The 24036-nt window shown below is 42.1% G+C and overlaps 1 protein-coding gene and 1 long non-coding RNA gene across 2 annotated transcripts in view; one reads left to right on the forward strand and one right to left on the reverse strand.

The window, feature by feature from the left end:
* Window positions 1-5860: 5860 nt before the first annotated feature.
* GNAI1 (G protein subunit alpha i1) overlaps window positions 5861-24036 on the reverse strand; it is a 71333-nt gene continuing 53157 nt past the window's right edge. Inside the window, exons 6-9 of the mRNA XM_050936975.1 lie at window positions 11589-11718; window positions 10150-10303; window positions 8094-8300; window positions 5861-7972 (exon numbers count right to left, since the gene is read on the reverse strand). Coding sequence (XP_050792932.1) covers window positions 8110-8300; window positions 10150-10303; window positions 11589-11718 — 475 coding nt within the window. The 3' untranslated portion in view covers window positions 5861-7972; window positions 8094-8109. The remainder of the gene's footprint in view (window positions 7973-8093; window positions 8301-10149; window positions 10304-11588; window positions 11719-24036) is intronic.
* On the forward strand, window positions 10310-23380 carry LOC127043215 (uncharacterized). The gene is made up of 3 exons (XR_007772180.1): window positions 10310-10535; window positions 17085-17343; window positions 23013-23380. It is a non-coding gene; the product is annotated as an uncharacterized LOC127043215 (long non-coding RNA).

Genomic DNA, 24036 nt, shown 5'->3' on the forward strand with positions numbered 1-24036 from the left:
GGAACAAAGCAAAACATTGTTTGGAGTGGCTGCCCTCAAAGCCTAAAAACACTGTGGGATGGGACCAAATCAAATTATTTTTTTGCAGAGATAGCAGCAAAATTAACTCTAACATAGCTATAGCCAGCCTTGAATGTTTCAAAGACAAATATTCCAAACCAGTCCAAGAGCTGAATATGTCTCTGAATGGACAACAAAAAATATTTCCAATTAGCATGGTATGCCCTTATAGGAGAGTCTTTTCTGCTCTGGGACAAAACATCCTATCCAGCTTCTATACACAGAACTAAGCCTACAAGCCTCCAAGCTGTCAGATGTAGACATGCTGGGCCCAGGTGGAGATCCAAAGGTCAATGGTAATTGCAGCCCATGCATCCATAAAATAAGGAGATTGCCAGAGAATGGAAAGAAGGGGTAAAGATTCTCTACAACGAATCCAAGTTTCTTTGGACTCAGCATAAAACATGCCACTTCCAGCCTTATAAAAAGCATGCTGTCATAGTAGTAGGGCCTCTTCACTTTCAAAAGAGAGGCCTTTTTCTTATTTCAGTACCAACAAAAGGATCCTAATTTTTCTAAAAAGATGGAGGCCTCTACCTGGAGAATGAGAGAGATCTGGTTTACTTCCCCTTCTGCGATTGTAAAGACCAAAAGACTCAGAATCCTTCAGAAAGTGAAGCACTTTGTCAGTTCTTGGACTTCAAAAACCCTTAAAAGGAAGGTCCTCAATTGTGGCTTGAATCTCGTTTGGAAAGCCTGACAACTGCAGCCATAGTGTTGTCTGCATAGAGACTGCAGTGGCCATTGACCATGCTCTAGCATCAGAGGCATCCACTGAGACCTGCAAATCGGTCTTCGTCACTAACTGACCTTCCATAGCCACTGCCTTCAATTACTCTCTGGTCTCTTGAGGAAGCTTACCCATTAACTGCAGCACTTTGTCTCACTGCAGGAAATTGTACTTCACTCATAAGACTTGATAGTTGCCTATATGAACCTGAAAACTTGCAAAGGAGTAAACTTTTCTCCCCAGAACGTCCATCTTCTTGAGCTCTTTATCCCTGGGCATAGATTTAGGCAGCCCAAGCAGCTCAGAATTTTCATGAGCCACTGTCACAACCAAAGTTTCAGGGATTGGATGAGTAAAAAGTACTCAAAACCCCTTAGGGCAAACTTGATACCTGCAATCTCCCCTCTTAGAGGAATGTGTCCAAGACAGATTCCAGGGTCTGCCACAGGTCCTTGACAGGCTCAAGAATGTCTTTATTAGTAGGCATGGAATCTCTAAGATGTCTGTCATTCTTTTAAGGAAATCCTCAAGGAAGGCCTTGAAATAGTCTATTGTGGATGTATTAGATGGAGTCATAACTTTTGGATGGAGTCATAACTTTGTCAGGTGACAAAGATCACATGGTCAGGTGAATAAGCTGATCCTCATATTTCTCAAGGAGGTATTTTTCCTTGCTATGAGGTTCTTGCTCAAACTCTGAAGGAGCTCATGGTAAGAGGACTGTGGCGCTTGCAGATGATTGTTTAGAAGGATGTAACCTTACACTGGATCTTGATGCAGCTGAATACAAAGCAGAGAGGGTGAGGCCAAGGATTCCACAGAGGTCAGCAGAGTCAGGACTGAGTCTCATAAAGGAAGGGCAAATGGTTCCCCATAAGTGGAAACCAGAACATGAGAGCACACTGAAGCATGGGATCTGTGATGAGAGGGGCTCCTTTCCAAGGCTACACTTGGGAATCAACCTAGGCAAAGGAGATCTCATAGGTGAAGGGCTCCTGCTGCCATGTGAAGATGATGCAGTTTAACAGAATCCTTCTAGAGGAGCTAATTCCTGAGGCATAGGAACATAGCATGAGGTGGCATTGGTACTTGTCACAAGGCACCCTCAGGGTGGGGCAAGGGCAATAGTCCTGTGGTTAAGTCAATATGGCTGAGCTCAGTCACAGGGCTCCATGGCTGCCACCAATAAGGCTCTCCTTGTATGTGAGAAAGTGTGGCTTAATGTCCAGTCAATAGGGCTCCCCTTGGCGGCAGGGAAGCATGGCCCTATGGCCAAAGTCAATGGGACTCCCCTTCGCTGCAGGGAAGTGCAGCCTAATGGCCAGTCAATAGAAGGGGGGTTTGTAGGCCACCCTCAAAAGGGGGGGTGGCTGGGTAGAGGGACCCAGACTCTCCCATCTCCACCAGGTCCCAGGCCTGGGCCCTGGTAGTGGCGAAGGGGTTCACCACAAAGACGATGGGGAATCTGCCCACAACACACAGACTGCTGCAGGGACACTGGCTAGTCCCTCGCTGAGCTACTTCCTACCTTGACTCCTGCAGTGGAAGTCTGAGTGTTCTCAGACTCTCCAGGCCCCTTGGGTGGCACGGCCCTTGGCAGCTGCAATGTCTCTGGGGCATCTGCCGGTACCCCGGTGCCTGTCTAGGTCTCAGCATCCCCCACTCTCATGGCTTGGACTTCCAGCTGCTTCTCTGCTGGAGCTGAAGAGGTGCATCCTTCCTCCTCAGCAGTCAGCCCAGACTGAGCTGAGTTGCTCCCTTTTATACTGCAGCAGTTGGAGCATACTCAGTAGGGATGAGGGGGCGTGGCTTCCACTGCCAAGAGTACCGGTTTAACCCTTTCATCTCCTGTACAGGGCAAGTATACCCCCATCACAGTACTGTAGAGGTTGGATGCAGAGAAATTTTCATATTCAGTACTCAGGGCTCTGGTATCAGCAGAGACCTGGATAGCAGAGATACAGGAGAGACATCCAGAAAAGTGGATTCTGGTTCCAGAGAAATGGTATATAAAAGCAGCCTTGGTGGACATAGGAAATAGTACTGATGGTGATGGAAATGTGACAGTGGTACCAACGCTGAGGTCTTAGAATTCTTATCAGGATGTGGTACCAATGCCAATGATGCCAAGGAAGTAATGCCAGTCACAAAAGATAGACGACACTTTGAAACTGTTTTTGAAGCCGGAGCAGACTGCTTTTGAGGGGGAACCTCAGAATCTACACTATACAATGAGCTTTCCATTAGAAATAATGTTAATGGGCATGATGAGCCCTTTGTGGGAGCTCAGAAAAAAAATTACAAGTGGCACACTCAGAGATATGAGACTCCCCTAAACAAAACATTTTGTATGTGCATCATTGGCAAGCATAGATATCTTGCAGGCAGGGCACATTTTAAAGCCCAGAAACCTATTCTCAGCCATCAGATATATTCAAAAGAAAAAAATATAAAACTTATCAAGACTAATTCTAAATGTAAGAACTATGGGGAAGCTGGTGGCCACCCTGGACTCTGACTCGCTACCATGGGCAATGAAAAAGACCTGCATGGTGGTTGAGGCTGCTCTGTCCTTTTTACCCTTGCTGTAGGGGGTATGAGGGTAAGCAGGATGCATGCATAGCCCCAATGGACACTTCTGGCTAAAAGATTCTTGGCTCACACACCTATAGTGATATCCATGTGGACAAATGCTCAAAGAAGATACTTCCAAGTCACATACGATAGGCTTTTATCTGGCTGTGGTGCCCAACAGATTCACACTTTGGAGGTTTATCTCCGTGATCCTTTGTACTCTTATCAAAAGATGCTGAACATTTCAAAAGCACAAAGACCTTATCTCAGTATTCTTGTAGATATTAAATTGGCTAGATTAATCTGTTTCTAGGGGCTATAGCAATAATTGATCATACACGTGCAAACTCTGAACATGCTCACATAAGAGGTAATTAATGTTGGGACAGAGTACCCTGAGTATCACTAGGCATGTCTCTGGTTTCTTTAAAAATCGTCATAAATTGGTCATTTATGGTGAAATGTAAAACGCACACCCGATGGAGGGAGGAGAGGTGTGCTGTCACAGAGAACTGAATAAGAGGTGGGCTGAGGAAGGTTCTAGGCTGTAGCTTACAATGAAGCTGAGAGAAAAAGGCAGACAGATCCAGTAACTTCAAGGACACTTTTCTCATCTCATGAAGTTATTTGTTCTGGGTTAGAGGAAAGCTACAATTTCAGTTGTCATAGACTCATAGACTTAAGGTCAGAAGGGACCATTATGATCATCTAGTCTGACCTCCTGCACAATGCAGGCCACAGAATCTCACCCACCCACTCCTGTAACAAACCCCTAACCTACGTCTGAGTTACTACCTGACTCAGCAGGATCAGCACTGTGGTGACCAAGCACACCCATAGCTGCATACTGTGTGCTGTGGAGTGAGTGTGCCAAGGAGCTGCAGGGCATGTCACTCCGCAGTGCGCACACAGCACAGTGAAGTGGTGGCAGCTGGGGCACACAACTGGTGCTTGGCTGACCGCACAGGCAGGAGGATGAGAACTGAGCCAACCCAAACCTGAGCACCCCACTCAACACTTGTAGTCTGGTTGCAGGGCACAGGCCTTGCTGATAAGACTTTGATTAGGAGAACATAAGACACCACTACTAGTCCTCAAAGAGCTTAGAGTACCATAGAGACTGAAATCCATGATAGGAGTAAACACTATTGCATGGACTTGACAGAGCAGAGTCTTCCTCTGTTGAACAGAGGACTACGAATAGGCCCTGAAGTGACTCTTTTTGCTCAAATACCAAGTGGCCTCATTACCCACTCATGGCCCCTGTGATCAGTGTCACTAGCATCAAGGATTTTAGTAACTGCCGACATGTTTATCACGCAGTGAGGCAATCCATTGCTACCCCCTACAGGTTCACAGCCCATTGCCGTGAGAAAACCCAGCTGTCCCTAGGGGCTCTGTTTCCAGGTTGGGCCTCTTACCTTCTCAGTCTTCTCCTCACTTTGAGAGAATTTCTGCTCCATCCGCTTCTTCTTCTCCTCTTCCATCTGCTCCACCCGTTCACGAGCCTGGAGTGCCTTCCTTAGACGTTCCTCACGCTTCAATTTCATCTCCTCGAAGGTCAAAGGTGTTGGTTTCACAAGTTGATGTCATTTTGGTGTTGGTGACACAAGTTGGTGTAATTTTGACTCTATTCTGGAAAGCAACAACTCTGAAAGTGTCCCTAGCCTGTTTGCCAGAAGCTGGGAATGGGCCACTTGATGATTACCTGTTCTGTTCATTCCCTCTGGGGCACCTGGCATTGGCCACTGTCAGAAGACAGGATACTGGGCTAGATGGACCTTTGATCTGACCCAGTATGGCTGTTCTTATGTTCTTATAAAGTGACAGATGTCATGATAATTAACTATCTGCATACACGCTTCCCACATGATGCTATGGATACAAGGGCTAACACTGCCTTTGGACGTATGAGTAGGGAAGTAGCAGGAAGAAGTGAGGTGACATAACCTGTGTATACAGCACTGACAAGATTATAGAAAGACAATTTGTTAGTAGATATGCCTTTGTCCGATATAAAGAACTAACACCCTCCAATAGGCTGGAAAAAAGCTCATGGGATTGGAGGATTCTCCATCATTTGAAGTCTTTCAGATTGGATGACTTTCTAAAAGATCAACCAGAAATTATTAACTTGATGTAGTAATTACTGGGTGAAATATCATGGCTTGTGTTATACAGATCAGGCTAGGTCTTCATAACGGTCCCTTTAGGCCTTAAAATGCATGAAAAAGAACAGCTTATTTTGTATACATCATTCTGTAAATGTAAGACAGACCTGTGAGATTCCCACCATAGAACCAATATCAGTTCGGGGGGGAGGGGGCGGCAAGGAGAGTCTTCATGGAAATTTGTCCAGCTGCCAACTCATCAAGTCAAAAGAGGAAAGTCCATCAGTCTGGAATGGAAGAGCTCATGAGGAGATATATTTTCAATGCACTTGTTTAGCACAGGACAAAAAACAGTGTACATATTTCAGGAAAGAATTATAATTCATTTTTTAAAAAAATCTCATTTTATTAGGATGTTAGTAAATTATACAGGATAAAATTCAGGAATCCATCAGCAATGGTCATCAATGTGTGCTCATTTTTATTTTACTTACATACACATGTGAATTTACTCACAATTTCATTTCTTTTCATTTTTATTCACTATCTTCACAAAGTGGATGCAGCAGGTCTTCCATCAGTAAATTTAATGAAAAACATTTCTCTTAGGCAAGGCACAAAGAATTTAGACAAATTTTCAGTAATTTTTGATTAATCCCAGTTTTGTTTTGTTTTTTTACATTAAGTACAAAGACAAGTTAAATAGTCACAAAATATTTCAATGATACATAAAATCAGTTGTGACTGCAGCATAATGCACAATTCAAAGCAGTCCAAGATGTAAACTGGTTACCATAATTACTAACTAAAAGAGCTTGTTCTGTGTGAACATTTTCAACAACCTCCATCATTAATAAATTAATATTACTGCTCCTTTGTTTTAACCTCATTTGAAAACATTTAGAAATTCCATAGCAAATAATGGAAAATTCCAAGAATGAAAAGAGCTGAGATAAGAACTATTTCAAGGCCATTTGACAGCCTTAAACCAAGAATACACATAACCAAAAATGAGTTAATGCTTTAAAATAATTCTAATTAGACATTTAGAATGAACACTTCTAAGCATATGAATCTGTAAGAAAATATGAAAAACTAGCAACAGTTTCAGAGGTGTTCTCGTCGTGGACAAAGTAGTATGGTGTATGGTAGTTACAAACAATGTTCCAACAACTGTAGAAAGTAATATTTCTAAATTTGTTGTGACTACATTTCTTAGGTGACCAAAATGCTCAGGACAACCATCTAAGAACTTATTTACAAAATAAAAGCTTATTTCAGTTTCACATGTATAAAAATCAGTTGTGGCACTACCCATAAGGCAATGCACAATATACCCCTTACATAATAAATGATAAAATGAAAGGAAATAAATTCTATGCAATATTATTTAAAGGGACGTGGTCAATTTAAAAATCACACAAGTGCACACCATTAAAAGTCAACATTAGCAAATAATTACCTCATATGGAGATCAGAGATAGAGAAAATTTTCTTTATATTTGCAACAGAAAAAATATATACTATATTTGATACCACTGTGCATTGCTTTTTGGTAGTGTCTGATGTTTTCATGACTATCAATAATTTGTAGAACTAGTTTTCTTACCTACAATTAATAGCAACACATTAGGAACCTGATTCTGAATCCATGGAATGAAAAGAAAACAAGTCGTCTTGCTCTCAAGTTTTGCCACTGGCTTTTACGAGAGCAAGGAGAGTTTTGTCACTCACAGGAGAAAAAGATAAATAGACAAAATACATTTTAAAAATTTAATCTCTGTTATTGATCCCAATAATTTCTTTTTACATTTCCATCAGTTTGGGAAATGAAAATTAACTAATCCAGTTTCAGTTTCTCAGTGTTGTAACGTTTGGGATGAAAAGATTGCAAGCAGAAGTTTATTTGTAATCAGTTGTTTCCACTGGAATTCTAATAAACAAAGAAAACTTATTAGCCTCAAAATTTTTAAGAGCTTTTTCAAAACCGAAGGTTAGGGACAAACTTGAATTCACAGTGTCCCTTTAAAGCTGAGCAAGCGCAAGATTATTTTAGACTACCAAGAAGCCTGTAACACTTGGTTATGCAAACAAAACCTAGTAAGTCAGCATGCATATTTAAGATGTAAAATTTAATTTTTGTTTCAAGATGTTTAAATAATCCAAAGGCTCAAAAAAAAAAAAAAAAAAAAAAAGTATTACCCTCCTTAAGAGCATTCTCATAAAACATGGAAACTTTGGAACACAAATCAAGTTATTAAAATATTCTGTTCAATGTTCATACAAATAACATTCCTACAATTACAAGTATACATACAATCAAGACACTTTTCATTGTTACCTAATATTTAATTACTTAAATTTACAAGACAAACATAAATAAAGCTGTTAAAACAGGCAAGTACAGTACTGGTCTGTTATTCAGCACAAATTGTTTTGTACTTCTTTCTTCTTGAAACCCCATCAGGTTAGAAGTTTGTGAAGTCATTCTTCAAATCTAAAAATAAAGATCAAGAGAATTAGACTCCTATGTATATGTATAAATGCCTTCTATTACCAAGGCATATAGAAAATGATGAAAAGTTCTATTACTCATTCTGGTCAAGGAACACAATTACCATTGAATGCAAAGTCTTAGAAGAGGCCACAGTCTTTTAGATTATTTTTTATGATGACGTCAGTGACCGCATCAAAAACAAACTGCACATTCTTGGTATCTGTGGCACATGTGAAGTGAGTATAGATTTCCTTTGTGTCCTTTCTCTTGTTCAGATCTTCAAATTGACACTGGATGTATGCAGCTGCCTCTTCATAAGTGTTAGATCCTGAAGAAAGGGAAAAAGTTGATCAATAAACACTAAATTTCAGACTAAGGGCTTGTCAAACCCCCGGTAAGTGTAGACACGCGGTGACCAATGCATTGGCAGTTGATTTAGCAGGTCTAGTGAAGACCCTCTAAATTGACCATCGATCACTCTCCCGTTGACTCCTGTACTCCACCTGAACGAGACGCGTAAGGAGAGTCAATGGGAAAGTGTCTCCAGTCAACATCACTTAGTGTGGACCCTGCGGTAAGTAGATTTAATGTGTTGACTTCAGCTATGTTATTCATGTAGCTGAAGCTGAGTAGCTTAGATCAATTTTCCCTTGTAGTGCAGACAAGGCCTAAGCAGCAATGAATACTACACACTTCGAAGGAAGCCATGAACTATTTTTTTTAAAACTGCTGAACAGTTTCTTTAAAAATGGAAGAATTGTATGCAGTTTTAAGTAACCTCACAACTACTGTTTTAAGTTAGAGTATAAAACTTGCTGGTGGTAAAACATACTGGATTAATAATAACACACACACAAATTTTACCCTTGACTTCGATGGGAGGTCGATCAGGTTATTAAAGAGCTATAACTGCTCTGCAAATAGAAATGATGTTTTGTTTCCATGGAATTGTTAGTTCATGTTTTCAGATTAAACACTAAGGAAAGCAACAACAACAAAAAAAAAAACTTTCCCTCATTCCATTTATTTTTGTTTACACTCACTTTTCTTTTTCATGGTGCTTTCTTCCTTCTCCACCTGCCTAAATTTATATTTGGTCTATTCCCTCTTTTCTCCCAGTTTTAATTATATTTTTTCAAGTAAGTATTCTCTGCACAACAGAATGATAGAATTTCATATAATTATATAAATCTACCGATAGGTAGCAGAAATCTAAATACAGACAACTGCTGAATTACATCATTCTCTCTTCCTAAAGAATTCTTGCATACCATGTTTTTCCTTCCAATGTGTTTAAGAAAACCTAAATGCCCTAAACCTCTTTAGGAGAAAATCCTATGATTGTAAAGGTTTTGAAGCAAAATGGAGTACAGGAAGAGCCTAAGCAGAATAAATTGGAAAGTATCTCACCACGAAGAACATTTAAAACACTTTAAATACTGAACAATGAATCAAATATTTGTGTGGATTCTCCCCCAGTGCTTCCAAACATTCCATGTACTTGAAAAGATGTTTGACATCAGCTTTCAATAAACCATGAATGTAACAATACTTTTGATTACAGTTAAATATTTTAAATTCTTGCTTAATGTTAGTAATTGGCCAACTATGCTCTCAAACCACCACCTTACAATACATCTATGTTGGAAAGACTATCAGAGTTGCCATTTTGTAAGCTGTCACAAGTTTGGGACAGTTTTCTCCCCTTATACGTACAGTTTTTCATATCTTTGAGCTGTAGTTAACTTTATTTTGGAATATTTTTAGACCTGGTTGTGATTTTTCAGGCTGTCAACGCTCGCAGCCCAGAGATAGTGAGTACTGGTCTAACAGGAGCATTCCTGCTCTGCAATGAGCAGTTATAAATTCTCTTAGCCTTACTCATATTCATTGTTCTACTGACTCAGCTAGGACTACTCAGGTAAGTAAGGAAAGCAAGATTTCGCACATACTTTAAAGTGACTAAAAGTGGCATAGTGAAGTTTCATGATTTTGTTACTCAACTTCCATATGAAATTGGCTCCGTTGACAACTAAAAAACTATCTCCACAAACTGCTAGCTACAGACACAACTTTGATTCCAGATTAAACTGCTTCTTACTGGTTTGCATCATAAAACCAGTAATAAGATTCCATAACTGGAAGTGACTTGACTTCCCAGGTAAGTAGTAGAATACCTGCATATTCGGGGTAGCAAATAGTGAGGGGACTCCTTTTGATTTTTTCTTCAAAGAGATCCTTCTTGTTTAGGAAAAGAATAATAGACGTGTCTGTAAACCATTTATTGTTGCAGATGCTGTCAAACAATTTCATGCTTTCATGCATCCGATTCTGCAATTGAAAAGAAGATACTTCAGCCTACCCTCCATTATCCTTTTCAATAGTAATGAAATCAGGAAACATATACCTGTTTGGTACAGTGGAACTCTACCAACAGAGTAATAAAATCTCCTGTAAAAGTCTTTTTGTATATTGAATCCAAGAACCCCACTCCAGTGCTGTATGAAATGGAGAACAAAATAATCAAAGCACTATTTCCTATAATAATTTTGGCAGTGTTCAGGTGAGTAAATTCTTTATTTTTTCATTTACTTATGATTGTAGTTTTGAATATTGAATGTCTAATTGCACAGTTTAGTGTGTCTCTTCCGTACATAACTGCAAATGTTATAAAGAAAAGGCATTCCAGGGAAGGCAGTGACCTTTAAGTGGAAATTGATTACTGTATAACTCTTCTTGAAGTTAGAAAATCAAATATGGCAGCCCTGCCAGATAGTCAAGTACTTCAGTGTTACCAGGAGATCAAATGAAAAAGTGCTTTACTCACAAACATTTTCCAGTCACGCATATAGCCTCTGCCATGCTTTTAACTGTTTACACTAGTAGATTACCACCCACCCAGGACACAATTTACCTAGGCTTGATTTGAAGGCTACTTCCTTACCTCCCAAATTACAGTCTACAGGAGAGTCAGCACCAAAGAAGTACTTTACTTATTAAGCCAGCTAGAGAGCAACACAGACTAGGATCACTCTTGTCAGCTCCTTGAATAAAGAATGGTGCTAGTTTGTGTCTGCTTTCACTAGGGGAGTCTGATCCGGAAAGAAGAGTTGCTGGAAAGAAAAACCAAAGAAACGAAGACGTAGATAGAGGAGACCAGCAAATGCAGGGAAAATTATCAGAGAAAGAGACCTATAGAAAGGAAGATTGAAGGACTGGACACTAGGTAAAAAAAGAAGAAAACACAAAGTGGTGGTCTAAATAAGCCATATGGTTTTCCACTAAAAATTGTCTGAATCACCAAAATTTGTCTTATTAACCCCCTACTATGCAACTTAAAAAAAGTGTTCACCTCTGTTACCTAATTTAAAAATAGAATGTTTTGGAACATGGAAAAGAGCTACGTGTAAACAAAAGTATCCAGTAAGAAAGTGATATTCAAAAAGATGGCATTTTCTTCACCATTTCTACTGTCCACTGGGACACTTTCAAGTGGAAATTACTTCCTTGTGAAAACAGAGGATATATGCACTTTTCATAAAGAGTCTAACTTCTTTCAAGATCATTTAATTTTTATTTCCTCTTCTCCCCCTTCCTTCAAGATTAGTTTACTTGCCATTTCCTCATCTTCTGCTAGGACCAAGTCATAATCACTGAGCGCTACACAAAAGATTATTGCTGTAACTCCCTCAAAGCAATGAATCCACTTCTTCCGCTCTGATCTCTGGCCTCCCACATCAAACATTCTGCAAAATATAAAAATAAGATAGCGTTAAAATGTCAGCCTTCTGAATACTATACATAAAATTGAAGAGCAGACTGTACTAGTCTGATCACACAATTTTATGGTGAAAGGGTATTGAAGTTTTAGAGTAATAGCCTAGCGTTGAATATTAATTTTAATAAAGCCTTAAAAATCTCTTCAGTACAATAATTTGCATTACATTCTAGCAAAAATTACTTTGAAATTAAAGCAAATAAAATGCTCTGCAGAAGTAAACATGATCTGAACTACACAGTTTCTCTGCAACTGTTTATGGCTGCAAGATGTCAAAACACACTGCAAAATATGCACCTGGATTTAGTTTTATTATACATGTACTTGAATGAAGAGCTTTTCAACTTATTTGGCTTAGTGAAAAAATGCTAGCACTAAAAATACAACAGACCATGAAAAAAAATTTTTCTTAGACAAATACTCTTTGAGCTAGGGTGCAAAATCCTGTACATTCAGGAGCACAGAGTAATTTATGTGTTTCACTGCTTTGGGGGGAAGTTTTATAAAACACTTGGATTATACTCTGAAAATTGGGTAAAGGTTACATTTCCGTTTTTTATTTTCACAGTTTCAACATTTCTAAATCCAAGTCACACGGTTTATCACTCAAACTATAATTATTCTATAAACTTTCAGCTTTTCAAATTCAGCCTAGAAATCATGTTGGGTTTTGACTCGTGCACAGACATCATACAGCTGGGGTTTGGCAAACACATCAGTTGCTAATGTTTAAAACAGAAAAATCCAGTTCTCTTTCCTATAGCTGATCGGGTTGATCATTAAAGAACTCTAATATATAAGTTGAGGTAAGCATTTGAGTACCCAAGAGATGTTTGAGATGTTTTAGTCAGCATGGATTCCTCTATTGGTGGGCATGCACCTTATGGGTGGCGTGAGATCTGAGTTTTTGAATAGGGCCTCCTGATACCACTGTACAAGGCATAAAGGGCAAAGTGGCCATAACTCTCCGTCAGTTTCCTCACAATTCAAAGCTTGTGTTAGCCAAGAACTCCTAAAAGCAATCTGAAGTTGCAGCTCAGGCGGGATCTTGGGCTCTGAAGCCTAGAGTGGAGTGGACTTCAAAGCCCAAGCTGCAACTTCAAAGCGCTATCTACATAGCTATTTTTAGACCACTAGTGCAAGCCCCACTACCTAAGTCTATTGACCTACTATGGAAGGCTCTGGATGCCGTGGACTGTGTAAACATGCTTTAAAGCAGAGGTTCTCAACCTTTTGCTTTCTGAGGCACCCCCAACATACTATAAAAACTCCACAGCCCACCTGTGCCACAATATCTGGTTTTCTGCATATAAAAGCCAGGGCCAGCATTAGGGGGTAGCAAGCAGGGCAACTGCCTGTGGCTCCATGCCACAGGGGCCCCCACGAAGCTACATTGCTCAGGCTTCAGCTTCAGCCCCAGGTGGCAGAGCTCAGGGACCTGGGCCTCAGCCGGATGCGGTGGGGCTTCTGCTTTCTGCCCTGGGCCCCAGCGAGTCTAATGCTGGCACTGCTTGGAGGGCCCCAACAAACCTGCTCATGGCCCCCTGGGGAGCCCAGGGTCCCATAGTTAAGAACCACTGCTCTAAAGGTCCTGAAAGTATTCAACACTGTAATTTAAATATTCATCATTACAATTTAATCTTTAATCTTTACTTTGGAAATTGTCTTTGCCATGTTTGATATACATGGAGTTATTTGCACCAAAACAAAGCTTCACAATCAAGTCTGCTGAGAAATTATAAAAGACCTATCAAAAACTGCATAGAAAGAAAATAGATTTGCTGTATTTCTGCAAAATTAAAATTTAAAGGTTTTAAACAGATACGATAAGTAAAATCCAAAAAGAACCAGCTTAACTTCTGAGAGACAGCTTATCAAAATGGGATAAAAAACTTGTTGCTACTATTTTAGATTTATTCAGTACTGAGAAGCATGTTAGGTGCTTTACAGACAACGAAGAAATGTTGCCCTACCTCAGAGAACTTTTTTTTAAATATATACATGACAAAAACAGGAGGTATAGAAGGATAAAGTGTACGATAAGCTAGAAGTCTACAATGTTATGTGGTTATTTTAATTATTTATGAACCCTGATATATTAAAATATGTCTCTCTTCAAAACTTGTCCCTGTCCATTTGCATCTAAAAAAATTCTGCTCAGAAGCAAGTTATTTTTACTGATTCCTCACGTCTATAAATCCACTACTGCTTGCTTTAAAAAACAAACAAACAAAAAAACCCTAAAATCCTAATGACTTCCGGTACTCCTGTTTAACTACTACAGTTTAACCCTTGTGGTGCTCTGCCCACAAACTCTAAATATTATGGAGTTCTAGCCTTTTTTAAAAAAGGAAGCAATCAGGCAACCAACTAGGCACAGCCTAATTGTATGACACACTTACATGCAAAGTAAAGGTCAAGAAAAGTTAAAAAATCTACAAAAAGTATAAGTAAGTAATCTAACAAGATGTCAGAAATTTGACAGCCAGATCTTCAGCTTCCTGAGGAACAAACAGAACTGATAACTAGGGGTCAATAACTCACAATTTGTACTATTGTCACTCCCAGGGGTTTCAAATTCCCTGGCTTTGCTAATCACTCTACACCTGAGGCGAGATATTCAATAGTGTGGCTTTTTAAATTTTACCACTGGAAAAGTAAATTTCACAAAGAATTTGGAGACAGAGGGTAGAGGATTCATTTCCATCTGCAGCAACAGCTACATTTTTTCATGGTTGAAGAAAAATAATTCAATACACTTAAAACCTTCTAAAGTACAGAAATGAAATAAATTTCCAATGTAGTAAAGTCTTAAAACTTGGATTTGTCAAATCATACCATGCATTTCTATCAATATAAATACTGAAGGGTTTTTTTTTTTTGTTTTTTTTAAAGTGGGAACAGACACAACGGATTAGATATTTAGAACAGAATTGCAGCTGGTGCACAAGAATCACAATTACCTAGCAAATATATTTTTGTAACAAATGCTACTCTATAGTGAATCAATACTACTAAATTTGTTGCTCTTCTCATACAAGCCAATTCAGTGTACATAAAGCAAGAAAAACACTTCTCTCCAGTTCCAAAACAACTTATAAGCTTAAAGCAGACTGAAGGAATAATCTATGATTTCTTATTCAAAATGGAAACTAAACAGAACATACTATTTTAAGAGGAAACTCAATTTAAAAACAAACCCCCCACACTTCTGCCAACATATTGTATCTACTACTGCTTCAATTAATACCTAAGATCACATAGCAGATTTATTTATTTCATTACACGTTATTGTGTGCCTTTGATGGTAGTTTAGTCAGTTTGTTTCCTCTGCAGAATCAGGTAGCTAGTCATATTTCCCCCTTGTTTGTGTGAGCTTTTCATTCAGCAACAGAGGAGAGAAAAACTTTAAAAAAGTGTGACTGTAAAACCACAAGAGTTTACAGTCTGGAACTAGGGGCAAGGTTAGTAATCTACTTGTAAAACAAAATCTAAACTATTTAAAAAATGTAAGTTAAAATTGATCTAAGAACCCTCCCACAGACTTTAAATGAAAAGTTACAATGCTTTGGTAAGCCATCCAATTAATAAGATTTGCATGTGACCTTAGCAAAGTCGCAAACATCCAGACCAATTCAAAATTGATGTTCAAGGTCTATTTCTGCCTTCAGATATACATAGAATAACTTCCCTGAATTCAGTGGAAGTTGCAATCGTTTATCCAAGGACAAAATTGTTAGTGATAGGTCACTAATAAACAGCATCCTCATTTTCAAAAGACTGGCTGGCCTAGCAAGGATTAAAAAAATGTTTGTCAGGTACAGCTAGACTCCATTCTGGATTTGACCATTTCTTTCCGCCCGCATTTACACTGGAAGGAAGCCACATATTCCTACTAAGGTATGTTTGTATGTCAGCAAGATGTGAAGCAGATAGAGCAGCCAAAGTGCCTATTTATTTGTATTACCACAGGAGCCTTAATGCAGCAAAAGCAGCCAGTTTCTTCAAAGAGCAGCAGAAGCTTCGCAAGACCTGGGGTTGGGAAGAGAAAAAGGAGGGGAGAGGGGGAAAGAGGTATATTTGGCTCTTCCCTCAATCCACCTAAAGAACATGGGAGGGAAAAGGAAAGAAGGGAAAGAGAAACACATCAAACACCTCAAAGCCAGGTGAGAAAATTCAAGGGGCATCTGTGTCCCTTAATAAGAACAGATTCATTAAAGCAAGAAGTGATTATTTTAACCATCTAATCTGACCAAGCCAAGAATTTCATCCAGAAATTCCTCCACGTCAATACCCTGTGTTTGAGCTGAAGTATCTCATTTTACAAAGACATCTAGTTTTGACTTAAGACTTCAGGTGATGGCGAAGCCACAACCTTTGATAAGCTGTTCTAATAGTTAAGTACCCAAACTTAAAAATGTGTGGTTTATCTCTAGCCTGAATTAAACTATTTTAGGCCTCTGGTCTTGTCTGCTAGAATAAAGAGCCCTTTACAGGTACTAACAAGTGATCAAGTCACCTCTTAACCTGCCCTTTGATAAATTAAATAGATTGAGCTTCCTAAATCTTTCACTGAATGGTGAGTTTTCCAGACCTTGACTCATTTTTGCAGCTCTTTTCTGAACCCTTTCCAATTTTTTAACATCCTTTTTTAAGTGTGAACACCAGAACTGGACACACATTCCAATAATGATTTCACCAATGCTGTTTAGCGGTAATACTACCTGTCTATTCCTGCTCAACGTTTCCCAGCTCATACATCTAGGTACCCACCACGGCCCTTAAATACTCTTCAGAATCACTGCTTTTGAGGATACAGTTTGCCATAGGGGTAAGATCCAGGCTCTGGTCTGACATTCTCTCAGCTTTCATGCAGGTTACTAACTGGCATGGGCTTGTGGCACGCTTGTTTGAAGCCGTGGGACCAAGGCATGCGCCAGTGTCCCAGGAGGACTAGTCCTGCAGGGCAGGAACCTACTAAGGGCTTGTCTACACTGGCAATTAACAAGGCTGCAACTTTCTCACTAAGGGGTGTGAAAAAACACCCATGAGTGCAGCAAGTTGCAGCGTTATAAATCGCCAGTGTACACAGTGCCCCAAGTGCTGGAAGCCACGCTCCAATCACTGGGAGTTACGCCCCTTGTGGAGGTGGCTATTTTAGAGCGCTGGGGGAGCTCTCTCCCAGTGCTGTGCCGTGACCACACAAGACCCGTTAAAGCGCTGCCACGGCAGTGCTTTAGTGTTGCCAGTGTAGGCTAGCCCTAAATGATCTAATTACTTGTTAATTTATTCTAATCCTAACTATTTACATGCCATTTAAAAATTTATTTACAGGATAAAGAAAACCACTCAGAAGAATCACTTGCAAAGCAAGAGAAACAGTGTTCCAGCAACCGTCACAGTCGGTAAGAAGGAACTGAAGGGGTGACAGGACATCACATACCTATATACTACAGTATGAAGGTGCCACTCCAAGGGGCACCAGAGTCAAGCCGACGGATACCACTAGGGGAAAAACTTCTGGTGATGGTGCAGTCACACCTACATTGGAATAGACATGAGCAAGCACTCAAAGAACTCCAGTTACTATAAGGTAAATAACCTTCATTTCTTCTTTGAGTGCTGGTCCCTATGGGTATTTGCTATGGGTGACTTCCTGTGATGCTTCCCAGGGTTGTGAGGCGCCTCGCTACCACCTGCCCTTAGTGTGAGGAAACCCTGTCTGTGCCTGCCAGTCAGTTCCCCAACTGTACTGATCTAGACAACACACACGCTCCTCCCTAGATCTACGCAGAAACTATTCTCTCTCTACAGGTTAGCCAAAGGCACACACCAACCCCCAAACTTCTCCCCAGAGTGTCCAGCCCATTCCACTGGACACTCACAATATTCACAGATCTGCTGCTTCCAAAGAAACAGTACTGCCCCCAGCTTACAGATGCACTCAGATCATCTCTGTGCTTAACCTTTACATATATTTACAGAAAATTCAAATAAAAGTTTATTTAACAAAGAATAGCAATTCAAGTGATAGCAAATAGAAATATTGGAAACATGGTTCTATACAAAATAAAATAACATACATTTTAGAGCCTAGAGTTAATTAACAAAATAGTCATGCCTAGCAGAGTAGTACTTAGCAGTGCTTTACTTGATACCTCTTTTCATGAGGCACAACACTGTCAGCTTGATGGGGTCTAAATTAGCTGTTACCACTCAAGAAACAGATCCTGGAGTCATTGTGGATAGTTCTCTGAAAACATCCACTCAACGTGCAGTGGCAGTCAAAAAGGCGAACGGAATGTTGGGAATCATTAAGAAAGGGATAGAAATAAGAAAATATATTGCCTCTATATAAGTCCATAGTACATCTACATCTTAAACACTGTATGCAGATGTGGTCGCACCACTTCAAAAAAGATATATTGAACTGGAAAAGGTTCAGAAAAGGACAACAAAAATGGAGTATGGAACGGCTTCCATATGAGGAGAGATTAATAAGACTGGGACTTTTCAGCTTGAAAGAGAGATGACTGGGGGGGGATATGACAGAGGTCTATAAAAACATGACTGGTGTGGAGAAAGTAAATAAGGAGGTGTTATTTACTCTGTCTCATAATACAAGAACTAGGGGTCACCAAGTGAAATTAATGGGCAGCAGGTTTAAAACAAACAAAAGGAAGTATTTTTCTTTCATACAGCGCACAGTCAACCTGTGGAACTCCTTGCCAGAGGATGTTGTGAAGGCCAGGACTATAACAGGGTTCAAAAAAGAACCAGATAAATTCATGGAGGATAGGTCCATCAGTGGCTATTAGCCAGGATGGGCAGGGATAGTGTCTCTAGCCTCTGTTTGCCAGAAACTGGGAATGGGAGACAGTGGATGGATCACTTGATGATTACCATTCTGTTTACTCCCTTTGGGGCACCTGGCATTGGCCACTGTTAGTAGATGGAACACTGGGCTAGATGGACCTTTGGTCTGACCCAGTATGGCCTTATGTTAGCTTGCCTCCTCAGTGAAGGATCCATCCTTAGAGGCAGGGGTGGCTCTATGTATTTTGTCGCTCCAAGCACGGCAGTCAGTCGGAATGCCTGCGAGAGGTCTGCCGGTCCCGCGCCTTCGGCGTACCTGCCGCCAAATTGCCACCGAAACCGCGGGAACGGTGGACCTCCCTCAGAAATGCCGTTGAAGGCAGCCTGACTGCCACCCTCACGGCAACCAGCAGGCTGCCCTCCGCGGCTTGCCGCCCCAGGCACGCACTTGGTGCGCTGGTGCCTGGAGCCGCCCTGCTTAGGGGTTTTTAAGGCCTGGCTTGACAAAGCCCAGCCTGGGATGATTTAGTTGAGGGTGGTCCTGCTTTGAGCAGGTGGTTGGACTAGATGACCTCTTGAGGTCTCTTCCAACCCTATTCTTTTATGATTCTATGAGCCAGAGTGTCTCTTGGTACCCCTAGACACAAATATCAAGACAATCATTTATCTTTACTCATAAACAGGACATCCCCTGCTTACTGTTTCTTCTTGGCTTTCCTTATTGATTTCACAATCTCTTGATTATGCAAACAGGCATACACTGTGAGGCAGACAATACCTAATACACATATGACCAGACAGGGAGATAAGCATCTGTTACCACCTGTCTAAAAAAAAAAAAAGTGTTACTAACCTTTCTGGAACTACTGTTCTTCGAGATGTGTTGCACTTGCCCATTCTGCATTAGGTGTGTGATTGCTGTGAAGTCACCAGAAATTTTTCCCTCAGTGATCCCCACTGAGTCGGCTCTAGCGTTCTCTGGTGTTGCGTGCTCATGTGCCGGTATAAGGGGCCCAGCCAACCCTGCACCCTCTCAGTTCTTTTTGCCAGCCAACTCTGACAGAGGGTCAGGGGGTCGTGGAATGGACATAGAATCATAGAAGATTAGGGTTGGAAGAGATCTCAGGAGGTCAACTCCCTGCTCAGAGGAGGACCATATGCAATACATCTCTAAGAGCAAGTTATGGAAAGGTTAGGAACTGTTTTTCTTCAAGTGCTTGCATATGTCCATTCCACGTTAGGTGACTCCCAAGCAGTACCACAGCAGGTGGGACCGGAGTTCATGGACACTCTGACCGCAACACAGCTCAACCAAACCTGGAGTCATCTCTAGCTTGCTGGGTGAAGGTATAGTGGCAAGAAAACATATGTACCAATGACCAAGTCACCGTTCTGCAGATGTCCTGGATCGGCACCTGGGCCAAGAATGCTGCTGAGGAAACTTGCGTCCTTTTAGAATCGGCCGTCACTATAGCCAATGGTGGAAACTCTGCCTGCTCATAGCATGAGTGAATGCATGATGTGTTCAAGGATGAGATCCTCTGAGCCGAAATAGGAAGGCCTTTCATCCTGTCCACTACTGTCACAAAGAGCTATGTGGATCTATGGAACTTTTTGTCCTCTCAGTGTAGAATGCCAGGGTACATCTAACGTCCGGTGTGCAGAGACGTTGCTCCTCCCTGTTCGTGTGCAGTTTTGGGAAGAAAACTAGCAGAAGAGTAGCCTGATTACAGTGAAATTGCGAATCACTTTTGGGAGGAATGCAGGGTGAGGGCAAAGCTGTCCCTTGTCCTTAAAGACGACTGTACAGGGCCCTGATCTCCTGGCTAAAGGGATAGCCACCAAAAAGGCCACCTTCCAGGAAAAGCTTGACAAGGGGCATGTTGCTAGCAGCTTGAACAGGAGGCCCATGAGTTTTGACAAGACCAGGTTTAGGACCCACAGGAGAATGGGCTCCCAAACCTGAAGGTATAGTCTTTCCAGGCTCTTGAGAAAATGAACAGTCATCTCAAGTGAGAAAACTGATCTGCCATCCACCGGGGTGTGGAATACAGAAATCGCTGCCAGGTGCACTTTAACTGATGAAATTACCAGACCTTGCTGTTTCAGATGTAACAAATACTCCAGAATAGCCTGCAGAGATGACCATGTGGGTGAGAGACCTTCCTGGGAAGAGCAAATGGAAAAACGCTTCCATTTGGCGAGGTATGTAGCTCTGGTAGAGAGCTTCCTGCAACCTAGCAGAATCTGGCAGACTTGCTCCAAACAGGCCAGCTCCTCAGGGTTTAGCCATAGAGCTTCCAAGCTGCCAGGTGAAGGATATTGAGGTTTGGATGGAGCATTCGACTGTGGTCCTGCTATATCAGGTCTGGGAGGAGAGAGCGGCATCAGAGTTGCTACTAAAAGGCCCAACAGCATGGTGAACTAGTGTTCGCAGGGCTAGGCTGCGCCTAGAAGAATGACCCGCTCTCTGTCTTGCTTGATCTTCAGTAGGACTTTGTGCACTAGAAGAATGGGAGGAAAGGCATAGAATAAGTGTCCAGTCCAAGAGAGCAGGAAAGCGTCCATCAGTGAGCCCTGGCTGTGGCCTCACAGGAAGCAGAATGGGTGACATTTCCTGTTCTGCCTAGTTGAAAACAGGTCTACCTGGGGAGTCCCCCACTGATGGAAAATGATCTTTACTAGGTCAGAGCAAAAGGGACCACTCATGGTGATTGGAGAAAACTGCTAAGGTAATCTGCCAGCTTGTTTCTGGCTCTCGGAAGGTGAGAAGCTTTGAGATGGATTGAGTGTGTTATGCAGAATTCCCACAAGCAATTAGTTTCCTGACATTGACGAGGGTGGTGGTGGTGAGCTCCTCCCTGCTTGTTGAGGTTGAACATGGCTTCCATACAGTCAGTGAGCACTAGCACATTCTTGTTCATGATGTGGGACAACACCTGACAGTCAGGCAGACTGCTCTTAGCACCAACATTTGTATGTAGGAAAGCTCCTCCTGGAACCACAGGCCCTGCATCATGAGGTGCCCTAGGTGAGACCCCCATCCTAGATCCAACAGAGAATCCCTCCACCAGTCGAGGGAGGCAAGGACCGGGCAGGAACCGTGAGCACTGAGTCCAAGTGATGGCAACTCAGTGAGTACACCAAGGCTAGTCAAACTTGAAGGGATCTGAGGCATCGTCTCGCATGCTTCACAACGTATGTGCACGTGGCCATGCGGCTAACTATTAATGACACCATTGTTTGAAAGTGGGCTTCTGGGAGGAAAGTCCTGTCCTGTGAGAAATCAAGCATTGCTCTGTGATAAATTCTATCCTCTGTACAGGCTTAGCACCTGAAAGGTCGACTGTATGAGGCAGATACTGGCCTGCACCTGGGCCTGGGACCAGCCTTTGACTAGCCAGTCATTGAGGTTCAGGTAGACTTGTAGCCCTCTTTTTTTCAGGAAGGCCAACACTACTGTCATACATTTAGGGCTGGTCTACACTACGGGGGAAAATCGATCTCAGATACGCAACTTCAGCTACGTGAATAACGTAGCTGAAGTCGAAGTATCTAAGATCGGATTACTCACCGTCCTCATGGTGCGGGATCGATGTCTGCGGCGCCCCATGTCGACTCCGCAACGCCGTTCGGGTTGGTGGAGTTCTGGAATCGATATAAGCACGTTCGGGGATCGATATATCGTGTCTAGATGAGACGCGATATATCGATCCCCGAGCAATCGATTGCTACCCGCCAGTACGGCAGGTAGTGAAGACGTAGCCCTAGTGAAAACCTCAGGGATGCTAAAAGGCTGAACAGGAGAACTATAAATTGGTATTGAGTCTGGTTTACCATGAACCTGAGAAACCTTCTGTGGACATGGAAAATCATGACATGGAAATAAGCATCTCTCAAGTCAAGGATGGTGTACCAGTCCCCCAGATCCAGGGTGCGGATAATGGGGGTCAGGGAGACCAGGTGGAACTTCAGCTTTTTGAGGTAGCCGCTAAGATGGCGCAGGTCTAAAATGAGTCGGAGACCTTCCTTGGCCTTTGGAATTAGGAAATACTGGAGTAAAACCCCTTCCCTCTTAAGTCACAAAGAACCTCTCTGGCTTCCACTCAGAGGAAGGCTTGCATCTCCTGAGCCAGAAGTTGCTCATGAGAAGGAAAGCATGTGGGAGGTGGTGGTAGAAATAAATGTAAGCATAAAACCCCTTTCCACAGAACTCAGCACACAGTGGTCCAAGGTGATAAGAGACCATGCCATGTTGAAGGGGGGCAGGTGGTCCGAAAACTAAAGATGGACATGATCTAGTGGCATGGGAACTAGTATAATGCCCTAAGGAATCCCATCAAAAGTTCTGTTCGGCTGGCCCCCGCCTGGGAGCCCAGGTAGGGATGCTGAGGCGGATGGGGGCAACTGCCTGCATCTAAAACCCCTGCTTCATTTCTTCTGCAGGTCCTGATGGCAGGATGGAGCTGAGAAACAGGTGGAGTGCTGGGGCCTGAAGCGTTTTCTCAAAGGAACCTGGGCATAAAGACCTAGGGACTTGAGGGTGGCTGTGGAGTCTTTCAGACCATGGAGCTTTGCATCTCTTTGCTCTGAGAACAGCAAAGCACCTTCAGACAGAAAGGCTGAATGGACTGCTGGACCTCCATTGGCACTCCTGAGGAGTGGAGCCAAGAGCATCTGCTTATGATCACCGCAGAAGTCATGGATCTAGCCGCCAAGTCTTTTGCGTCGAGGGGAACCTGCAGGGAAGTCTTGGCTACGGACTTACACTCCTCTACCAGAGCAGAGAACTCCTGGGGAATTGAGTCCTTTAATTTTAACATCTAGTCCCAGATGTTAAAGTCATACCTCCCCAGCAACACCTGCTGGTTCGAGCTGCAGACCTCCATAGAATAAACCTTTGTACCAAAAAGGTCTAGTCTTTGAGTCTTTCACTTCGGGGGCTGCTGCTTGTCACCTTTGTCTCTCTCTCTTGTTGACCGCCAAGACCACCAAGGACCTGGGAGGGGGATGGGAGTATAAATAATCATACTCTTGAGTGGGAACAAAATACTTCTTTTCGGCTCTGAGGTGGGAGGCAGGAAGGATTGGGTTTGCCACAGGGCTCCTGGTCCCGTGATGGCCTCACTGAGAGGGAATGCTTCCTTCAGTGGGGCTGCCGCCCTAAAAATATCAGCCAGGTTGTGGGAGGACTATCTAGCTATCTCCACTTTCAGCCTAAGGTTCGAGACCACTCTTTTCAACAGCTGCTGCTGAGCTTTGAAGTCACAGTGGAGAGGTGACACGCCCACCTGACACTGCCTCATCCAGGGAGGATGAGGAGGACACCTACACCAGCAGGGGGTCCTCCTCTTCTCTTTCTGCACCGATCTGATCCTGAGGGTCTAGGTTCTGAGACTGGTACTAGGCTTGGTACTGAAGTCCAGATTGGGTGTTGCTCGATGGGATGGAAGTGCTTTCCTCTCTGAGA

Source organism: Gopherus flavomarginatus, chromosome 1, assembly GCF_025201925.1.
Source record: "Gopherus flavomarginatus isolate rGopFla2 chromosome 1, rGopFla2.mat.asm, whole genome shotgun sequence".
In the NCBI taxonomy this organism is placed as follows: Eukaryota; Metazoa; Chordata; order Testudines; family Testudinidae; genus Gopherus; species Gopherus flavomarginatus.